Source organism: Tachysurus fulvidraco, chromosome 26 (assembly GCF_022655615.1).
Source record: "Tachysurus fulvidraco isolate hzauxx_2018 chromosome 26, HZAU_PFXX_2.0, whole genome shotgun sequence".
Lineage (NCBI taxonomy): Eukaryota > Metazoa > Chordata > Actinopteri > Siluriformes > Bagridae > Tachysurus > Tachysurus fulvidraco.
In genome coordinates, this window is record NC_062543.1 from 2,059,414 (window position 1) to 2,070,392 (window position 10,979).

At 42.8% G+C, this 10,979-nt stretch overlaps 1 protein-coding gene across 2 annotated transcripts in view; it reads left to right on the forward strand.

The window, feature by feature from the left end:
* Nucleotides 1-10,979, forward strand: part of LOC113636578 (astrotactin-2-like) — a 369,910-nt gene that overhangs the window by 340,774 nt on the left and 18,157 nt on the right. For both annotated transcript variants that reach the window (XM_047809140.1, XM_047809141.1), the window contains one exon: nt 4,657-4,798. In XM_047809140.1, the coding sequence (XP_047665096.1) occupies nt 4,657-4,798 (142 nt within the window). The remainder of the gene's footprint in view (nt 1-4,656; nt 4,799-10,979) is intronic.

Consider the following 10,979-nt stretch of genomic DNA (forward strand, 5'->3'; position numbering starts at 1 on the left):
CAGAATAGAGCATTAAAGAAAATAACATCCAGTGGCCAGCAGAGAATGGCCAGAATGGCCAGGTGGGGACTAACAGAAAGGCTACAGTAAGTCTGATCTCGGCATCTCAGAATAACCACCACCATACTGAACATTAAGGTGGACAGGGCTGCAACAGCAGAAGATCACGTTGGGTTCTTTTGACAGGAAGTTGAGGCTGATGTGGCACACGATCACTCAAACTGGACAGGTAAAGACTGGGAAAATCTAGCATGGTCGGATGAATCACTATTTCTCCTGAGGCTCACAGATTGTAGAGTAATGAATCCATCGACTCGACCTGTATTGTGTCAACGGTCCAGACTGGTGGAGGTGGTGTAATGGTGTGGGGGATGTTTTGTTGGCACACTTTCAGCCTAGTCATGTCAACCATTAGGCAAGTCGTGGCCTAATGGTTAGAGAGTCTGACTCGTAACCCAAGGTTGTGGGTCCGAGTCTCGGGCCGGCCACGACTGAGGTGCCCTTGAGCAAGGCACCGAACCCCCTAACTGCTCCCCGGGCGCCACAGCATAAATGGCTGCCCACTGCTCCGGGTGTGTGTTCACAGTGTGTGTGTTCACTGCTGTGTGTGGGTGTGCACTTTGGATGGGTTAAATGCAGAGAACGAATTCTGAGTATGGGTCACCGTACTTAGCCGTACGTCACATCACGTCACTAGCCTGTTCATCCCAACCCCTCAATCATGGCTTCAGTGTGTGCATCTTACATGACTTTTTATCATCTTCTAATGCGTACATCTCGAATGATGATGATGATAATCCACCATGTCACAGAGCAGAAATCGTCTCTATGCGGTTTATAGCGCAGGGTTCTTCAACCTTCTTCGCATTCACCAGATCTGAAGCCAGATCACCTTTGATATGTGGTCGTATGGAAGATTCACGGCATGAAGGTGCACCTGAAAAATCTGCATGAATCAGATGGACCAGAACCTTAGGAATGTTCTTGAATGTTCTTCCATCTTGTGGAAACCATGCCAAGAGCCATCAAGGCAGTTTTGAAAAATAAGCAAAATGAAGCCTTAGCCAGAATTAGAATAGTGTTTCCCAATAAAACGCGTAGTGAGTGAGTGTAGTGAGTGTATGTATGTGTATCTTTGCAATATAAACAGTATTCGATTTACCTCGACGTCCTCAGAGAAACCGGTGGTATAAAATGATGAATAAATTCTTTTTAATATCTTTATTCCACATTTTTCTTTTTTACTCAATAACTCTGAATATCGTCTTTAATTTGTGCTCTACAGAGCCAAGCTCATAACGCTTGATTTAGGAAAAATAATTTGTAATATCGTTCCACTTAAGCATCATTTCTTTGGATTTTCCTTCTCCCGAAAGCAAGAAAAGAAAGAAACGGCTCGTTTTAACAGAACATAGAAGTTAATATGCCTTCGTTGAAAGATTGCAGTTGAGCATCAGTGGTGCATGACCGGTGAAAGATTTAAGGTTCGTTAACTCGTTTCTATCCTTATTTCCACTTTACCATCTCTGGATTATGTGATAATTCGGAGCGAGAACCTGAAAGACACCAGACAACTGGTCTGCCCTGCCCTCTTCCCAGTCGCAGACCAACCGTTGATTTATTCTGATTATCAAAACACACAAAGATGTGATTTCAATCCAGACCGCATCCAGAAACATAACCCTTCAAACTAAATTATTTGTCTCCAGTCTTCCTTTCCACCTTTTCGCCCCACAGGATTCTTTTCGAAGTCTTTGGGTTTCTCTTTCTCCCTTCGGCGTGGCCCCTCTCTCCTTCTCTGCATAAAGCTGTCAGGAAGCTGCCGAGTTTTGGCTCTGTGGCCACATTCCGGACATTCTTGTGCCAGCGTCATATCGCGTTCGGCCTGAAGTGCCTCTTGACCCATCCGTCACTGTTAATCCCAGAAGGAAAAAGAACTGCAGACGCTCTGTGAAAACAAGCACGACTCGGGGGGTTGATTTGGCGTGATTGCAATTTTGCTTCTAATGTTTTCGTAGCCTGCGCTAACTCCACAGAAGGAGGAAAGAAGTAATAAAAGTGTCACTTAGATGATCTCAGGCTAACGTGTGCGACTCGGCGGGCCTCCGACGACTTTCTGTAAACTCCGAGCACTTTTGCAGCACGATTAACAGTTAACACGAACCAGGCAGCCCCACAAGCTCCCGGGTGCACGGGTGCAAAGAAACCAAACAAACGAGATGTAACAGTCGATACGTTCCATAAATTCTCCCGTGAGCCCTCGCGGTCTTCGGGCCGAGGCCACACGGATGGTAGAATCATAGCAGCCGTGTGTTTACGCAAGTCCGAAGAGCGGTCGGCCTGGACTACATCAAAAACAGAGGGACGTTTTATTTTTCTTTCTGCCAAGACTATGTGGCTTCTGTCAGAGATCCATCTCCCATGTAAATCCTCCTTCCACAGAAATGTACAGAGAGGGAAGTGTGAACTGACAGTGTACTGATTTAGCAGAAACAGGACCTCACAGTTGCAAATCCAGAGGGATTTATATGAGCCAAATCATATGAAGAGTTAAGGTTTAGGTTGCCTTTTACTTTTCATTTATAAGATTTAACAAGATGATATTTTATTAGGGAACCTCTGCTTTTATTTGATTTTACAGTTGCAAACGAAGAAAACGTGAACGGAAGCTCTGAGTTTTTGAAATGAAACAGAATAAAAACTGATCGAATAAAACTATTAAAACAACCCGACTACCCAACTAGTGCTATTAGCTAGCTAGAGTCTACACAAACATCTTGATCAAAGTTTACTATTACATATTATATTCATTCATTGTATGTGTGCCCTGTGATGGGTTGGCACTCCGTCCAGGGTGTATCTTGCCTCGATGCGCGATGACGCCTGAGATAGGCACAGGCTCCCCGTGACCCGAGAACACCCTGGACGGAGTGCCAACCCATCACAGGGCGCACACACACTCTCATTCACTCACACACACACACACTCTACGGACAATTTTCCAGAGATGCCAATCAACCTACCATCCATGTCTTTGGACCGGGGGAGGAAACTGGAGTACCCGGAGGAAACCCCGAGGCACGGGGAGAACATGCAAACTACACACACACAAGGTGGAGGCGGGAATCGAACCCCCGACCCTGGAGGTGTGAGGCGAACGTGCTAACCACTAAGCCACCGTGTCCCCCCTTACATATTATATTGTAATATTAAATATTAAAATACATAATAATAATAATAATATATTGATATATATATCAAAGAAGAATCCTGAGTAATTACGACTTTGTGTTATGTTTCTTTCACATGCGTTCAATTCGATAATACGATCCCGAATCCCGAAAGTCAACTCCTCAAACTCAATCATTCACTATGACAGCAATCTGCTTACGTAACAGCAACTATAACTATATACAGTCGTTCTCTATCGTCCCCTAATCCTCTGTCTGTCTGTGTTCTGTCGTTTATCTTATCTCCTTATCCAGAACTGAAGACTTTCCCATGGTGGAAAACTTACAGTTTTATCTCTGACTGTCACAAATACGCCGACACCAGAGACTGATTCTGTAAATAAAAAAAATTAGGAATCGAGATGAGAATCGAGAAGGTGTGCTTGATCCGGTATATAACCATTATGCATTATGTGTCTCTTGCTTTGACCTTCTTTAACCCCTCCACCATTTGTACTCTGAATATAACATACGGAGTCGTATATATTCGCCGCCGGCGATGCCCGGAGTGTGGCTGGAATATCATATCGTATAGAACACGAGATATTTGGATTTCTTGGAAGAGAGGAAACTATGCATGAATTCAAGGCATTCTATCATTTGAATGAGTCAGCATGGGTCGTGCTGTGGTCTGAGGTGAAGCTGCCGTTCCATTGTTTTCTATTTAATTAATGTCAAGTCTGTAAAATATACAAAAGTCCGTGAGATGTGGTGGCCCCAGAGAGAACCCTAACAGCTTTGGGACCTTAGGAAAAGAGATCTTGGCTCGGGCATTCCTGAGGTGTTGGTATGCGTGCGGGAAGCTTTCTTTAAATACAGACTCCCTTCTGGGAAAGTGCCTATATCATTCATTCGCTAAGACCCTTCATGTTTTTTTTTTTTTTTCATTTACTCTAGACCTCCCCCTTCTGCAACCCATTTTTATGAAACCGCTCCCCGGGTCCATACAACCAGCCCAGGCACGTCACGCCATATCGATATGTATTTTGGCACGGGTTTAGTTAAAAAACGTCGATACGCGTCTGCTACCTACTAAGAGCGGAAAGTTGCACAAATCAAGATGTTTTCACTGTTGGCTTCTTTTGGAAAAATTCATCCACCTCTTGGGTAGTGCTGGGAAGTGTTTTGTCAGCGTCTCATTATTTCTCTGTATGCAGTTGGAAGATGTCGTGTGGTCGGCTCCTGTTTACAGTAGACACATTTACAGTCATTTAACAAAAAAAAAAAAAAAAGAAAGAAATATGTGGTGTCTCTGCGTGCATGCATGTGATTAGTCAAGTCAACAGCATGTGTGGTGAGTTCACAACAACGCAATTAACAATGTTTTAATGTTTTTCAGTTTCTCACAGTTGGTTTTGTGGTATTGTTGCTCATTCTCTCTCTTTTTCTCTCTCTTTCTCTTTCGCTGATTTTCTGACTGTTGCAGGAGAAGTCCTGAGTCTAGTCGATGACCTGTTCTCCGGATTGGGTTCTGCATGTGTGGTGCCTGGAAGAAAAAGTGGAGAACATCCTCATTCCATCATCTACTCGCTCATCTTTAAGTGCCTGGAACCTGATAGCCTCTATAAGTAAGTTCTTGATATGTGAATCCTTTGAACAAGTTCCTGGACATATTTACATTAAAAATGATATGAACAGCGGTAATATATGAAGGAGACCAGTGAACCCAGCGGGGAGCCATACAGACACTGGGAGAACAGTGCGATTCAGCTCAGGAAACATCCGAAGACGCCGGAGCCGCGAGGTAGCAAGATAACCGGCTGAAGCGATATGAGTTCAATCAAAAGCAGTCAAAAAGAAATGGAATTAAACTCAATCCAAACCCGGTTTGACTGACAAGCGGTAGCAAGCTAGTCACCAACTAGCCCGGAGTTTGCGTAATTGTTACGTATTTACACATCGTTGCACGACCGCCTGAAGTGATGGCTTACAGACTCGGTAAAGAAGGCAACCTAGAATCCATGAAAAGACTCAGTGAAAACAGACTCTCTAAAAAAGAAAAGAAAAGACAGGGTCTGTTTTGTCTGCGTCTCTCCGTCCTAAGCAAGTGTGACTCGGCAAAATATTTGCTCTGGTGCGTGTGACGGCCACATCCTGTTTGGAGTGTTTTCGCTCATGGCAGCCATGTTATTTGTTTGGAGCAGAGCTTTTCTTCCTCTCCCTCCGTCAGCACGGAGAAGTGCAGCTGGCTTTTATTAACACGAACATACTGTGGTCTCGGCAGCGCCGGCTTTTGCGATGAGGAATAACACGGTCACAGTGAATTAGACAGACCAGCGCAGGGATGGATGTGGATCCAGGAAGCCGGAGACACTGACGGGACCCGTTGGCTTGGACCACTGTGTGAAAATGCGAGCATCTCGCATTTGTGATGCGAATGTGACTTTACAGACGGCCAGCTCTGTAACGCAGGCCATACTGAAAAGAGTGAAATTACCGCCTGTACCCTTTTTAGTGCTTAAACACCTGATCTGCTGATCTGATTAATGATTTCAGCGGTGCGAGATCCTGCCGCATGATCAGTAAAAAAGCCATTTAGTTAGTTTAAATCAAACCTGATGACCAATTATAATTTATAGCTCATTTAGTTCTAAAGATGGTAACAGAATGTGCTCATTTAGCCCTAGAATAAGAAGCCAAGTATGATGTAAAACTCAAGCTAGTTAGGAATCATGCAGTTCCTCTGCTTGACTGAAATAATACAGAGTTCCACACTTATAAAATAGAATAAGATACAAAGAGAGTGCTACTTTTAACAAGTGCTAGCATTCCGGTCATTTACACCAGTGGTCCCCAACCCCCGGGCCGCGGACCGGTACTAGTCCATGGACCAAATGGTACCGGGCCGCCGAAGGAGCATTAAATTTTTCCATTTTATTTACTGTGGTGTATTTCTCTCGGGTTTGTGCGACTTTCCATGGACGAGAGGTTAATAACCGGGAGCTGAGAGACGTCACCTAAAGTCGCACCAATACCGCGTATGCGCAAAATATCGTGATATCGGGCCGGGTTTAGGTGACGTCTGGAGCCGAGCGGCTGCAAGCGGCAGTGGTGTTGTAGCTTTGGTGGAGAGAGAAGGTGTGTATCGCTCTTCTCTCTGTTCACCGGTACTTTGTCATGTTTAACAGTGCTTGGTGTACGTGTATATTGTGTTTCCTCAAATTTAACCCACAAATTAGCAAAAATGAGCACGAAACAGACGTCGTTAGAAAGTTAGAAACTCTGCTGGTGTTCTGGATTAAAGTCATGGCGGAATACCCTGAGATTGTCACCACAGCACTTACATCCCTATCGTCATGTCCGACATGCTATCTGTGTGAAGCGGGGATTTCTGCAGTGACGGCAACCGAAACAAAACAACGGAATAAACTGGACATAAGTAACACACTTTGGGTGTCATTGTCTCCTGTTACCCCAGATGGAACCGTCTCGTTGTAAAGAAACAAGCTCAGGGTTCTCATTGATTTAGCGTTGTAGTGAGTTAAAAAGGCATGTTTAAATACTATTAAATTGAAATTATTAATTTCAATTTAATTGTATATGCCCCACCCCCCCACCCCCATCGGGCCACGGTAAAATTATCAAACATTACCGGATGATATCAGGGTCGCCTGCCTGCTAACCTGCTAGTTTTCTTCCAACATGATATATATTATAGAGCTACTAATATGTAAAAAAAAAATATGCATGATTTCTGCCAGTTAGCCTCCAGATTGTTAGCCAGCAACAAACTTGTTAGACACCACATAGATTTTAAGGATCTTTTATTAAGATTATAAAAGAACTGAACATAGCTACTGCTAGCCAGTGTTGAGCTTTCGGTGTTTAATAGAATTTCACATAAATGCAGGATCATACTGTAACATGGCTGCCTGCTAATCAGTAAACATATTGCTAGGTACCAGGATGCTATGAAGTAGCTAAATATATTATGCTAGCATCAAGCTTGTTAGTGCTCTTCCATCCAGTTTTATGAAAGTACACTAAAGCAGCTTATACAACAAATATTGCATGATTTCTACTAGTTACTTTCCAGATTGCTACTGTAGCTAGCATCGACCTTGTTAGCTTTGAATTATTTATTAAAGAACTAAACGTGGCTACAAGATAGGTTTCTGCTAGTTAGCCGGAAAAGAATCTCACATAACTAGAGGATGATAGCCTGATTGTTTGCTAGTTAGCATCCAGCTACCATCCACAGTTTAAGATTATACCGTTTCCTTATTGACCATCCAATTCTGTTCAGCTTCATTTACTGTACATAGAACATCTGTTAAACAGATCCCTGTTATCGGAGAAAGAGCTAAGCACAAAGTTCTGATAAAAACAGTATTATATCGTGCCATAATACAACTTGTATACCATTTTCTTTCCACTGCCATCAAACGCACACACACACACACACACACGTCCAGATTTTTTGGCCAAACATAAAGCTCTGTTGTGAAGCCAACACGTGGGTTGTGTTTGATTTATTTTGCATCTTTTTTCCATCCATCGATTATCGTAAGTTGTTCATTCTCGTCCACTCTTTTATGAGAGGAACGAGACGGGTCATAATTTAGCCTTTGGAAGCTATAAAAACAACCTCTAGATTACAGGATGTACCTTTGAACGGTTTGACCCTATAGCGTGTCATTCAGCCACCCAGCTCAACCCTCCTGCCCTTCACTTAAAAAAAGACTTGAACACCATACAGAGAAAGAATAGGAAAACAAAAAGATAGTCAAGAACACGCTGTGCTCGTTTCCGAGCTTTCTCAACTGCTGTGTGGTTTTCAGTTTTATTTCCACCCCTGTGCTCTTCAGGGCCTTTAGTTTTTTATCACCTTTCCCTATTTTTATTACCAGGTCTCAATGCTGGACATGTTGTTCTTAAAGCATTAGCGGTGAAGGAAAGCTCATGAACCATATGGAGAAGCAGTGGATTTTCGGATGTATTGATTTTAGCTTAGTTAAACCAACGAAACATGCGATGTGCAATCGAGGCTGCGACTCCTCGATCTCGGGAAATCTTGAGAACCCTGTTTATACCTTCCATGGATTCTAGACGGGTTCTACTTAAAACTGTTTTTTTTTTTTTTTGTTTTTTCAAAGACAACCCATTGTGGTGCTCTTGAAATCCTGAAGGCCTCCAAATACGAATGGATTTAAATGTATTCATTCATTCATTCATTCATTCACTCAGGGGCAAGTCATGGCTTAATGGTTAGAGAGTCTGACTCGTAATCCTAAGGTTGTGCGTTCGAGTCTCGGCCGGCCACGACTGAGGTGCCCTTGAGCAAGGCATCGAACCCCCCAACTGCTGCCTGGGTGCTGCAGCATAAATGGCTGCTCACAAGGCGCACACACAAGGCGGAGGCGGGACCCGAACCCCCAACCCTTGAGGACTTTTGTTCTAGAGACTTAAAATTGACAATTTTACACATTTAGGAAATTGCTTTTATTTTTTTAACAATCGCACAACCCCAAAGATCAAAGGAAGCTATAGTGAAACTTGAATGCTCGCCCACATGAAATGCTGTGAGATACACCAGGATGCACTGTACCGGTGTGTAGCGGTGCTATCGGTGACGACCCGGCACCCCCCCCCCCCCACAACCCGCCGTCCTTCGATGAGATCTCCATTTGCGTAAAGTGTTACACCGTCGGAGAACCCGGCCTGCTCTGTAGCACAGCTTCTAATCAGTAAAGATAGCATTGCTAACGGTATTTCATTCACACAGATGCATTTTCTGGTTTTGCTCAAAACAAACGTAGCGTACCAGGTTACTTCTTTTCAATGAAAATCCTTGTGTAATCAAGCAAATGGAAAATCTCATCATCCAAAAAAAACCCCTAAAAGACGGCAGATAAGGTGATGATTCACCCGTTCCCGGAGAAACCGGAGGACTGGAGCCTTATGTTCATCACTGAACTTTTGATACATCTTAAGCAGCTATAAATAGATCTTCCACGAAGAGCATTGCTAAACACGATAAACCAGGCACGACCCGGCCTGTGGCCTGACTTATGAGGTGTTGCATAAAGTCTGCGCTCCAAACATGTACAATAAACACCTGGGAAGTTTTGATTCGAATACAAAGAACTTTTAATAGAAAACAAATAAAGTTTTTTTTTAATTGCATTTCACACGCAGGATACGGACACAGTGTGTTCTTATTAAACAAAAGCAGCAGCCGTGAATATGACGATTATCGAGTGTTAAAGAAAACAAGAACAAACAGGTTTGGGAGTGCAAGTGGGTTGTGCCCGTATTGCTTTAAAATATAAACATTAAAAAATAACAAAAAAACGGCATTTCGGCATTATTTCCTGAAACCGTTTGCTTTTTTCACAAGTCAGCTGTTACAGTTCATGACAGACGTTTTATATCATTCACTCGGCCATGTCAGCTGAACACATTCACCCCCCATGGAAAGTTTGGACTTTTTTCCACAAGCCAAATAAGTTACATCATCAAAAATTTTCCGGAAAAAAAAAATCAATGAAATAAATCATTAAAATTTCCAGGGAGCACGGTGGCTTAATGGTTAGCACGTTCGCCTCACACCTCCAGGGTCGGGGGTTCGATTCCCGCCTCCGCCTTGTGTGTGTGGAGTTTGCATGTTCTCCCCATGCCTCGGGGGTTTCCTCCGGGTACTCCGGTTTTCTCCCCCGGTCCAAAGACATGCATGGTAGGTTGATTGGCATCTCTGGAAAATTGTCCGTAGTGTGTGAGTGTGTGTGTGAATGAGAGTGTGTGTGTGTAAGCACAGGCTCCCCGTGACCCAAGAAGTTTGGATAAGCGGTAGAAAATGAATGAATTAAAATTTCCTTAATCTCTCTATGACAATAACAGTGATACTAAATATGCCAGAATTACCACATTTGCATATTTTCATCCCATTTACCAGCAAATCATCAATTTATTGTTTAAATGGTTGAAAAACTAAAAAATTTGAGAACATGAAACTATATGATTGAGCTCAGATTTCGGGGCTCTGCGATGTACATGACAGTTCGCTGTAACCTCATACGAGTTGTTCAGGAGTATCACCCAGATGTGGAATCGACTAATATATATATATATATATATATATATATATATATATATATATATATATATATATATATATATATATAAATGAGCAATGGGAAAGTCATTTGGACTTGAACATAAAATCTGATGACCCTTTAAACCATATCTTACCTTTTCATTTCGAGTTGCTATTATTGACAAGATCTCTAGTGAAATCCTCCTCGACTCTATAAAACCTGAATGGAGACTCATTAACATACCAGTCAGGTACATGGTGTGCTTTTATATTCCTCCACAATTCCTCCGCAGTTATCCATACTGTAAAAGGTCCTTTATTCACTATCCATCTGGAAAAGAATTTTGTTTTCAGATCGAGTAACAGTCTGAGCAACGGTCCAGCTTCAGATGCTTGGAAGGACTGAATCGAATGTTATGGAGACGAATTCCAGCTCTTTAAAAACTCGCTTTATTCACATTTCCATCTCAGACACTAGGCCAGGTACCTGGATGCTCTCGGTTTTACAGGTTTCCATAGCAACAGCCTGCACACGGATTTGTTTTATCACCTAAAAGGGTTCGGAATTCTTTTTTTTTCCCCCCGGAAGGAGTCTCCAGCATCAGAGCGTCGGAGCGGTCATTAAGCTATAAAGCTGTAACCTTAAGAGATTATGCTGTCGGTAACATGACTTGCTGCATTTTTTTTATATCTTATCCATTTCAACAGAGAAT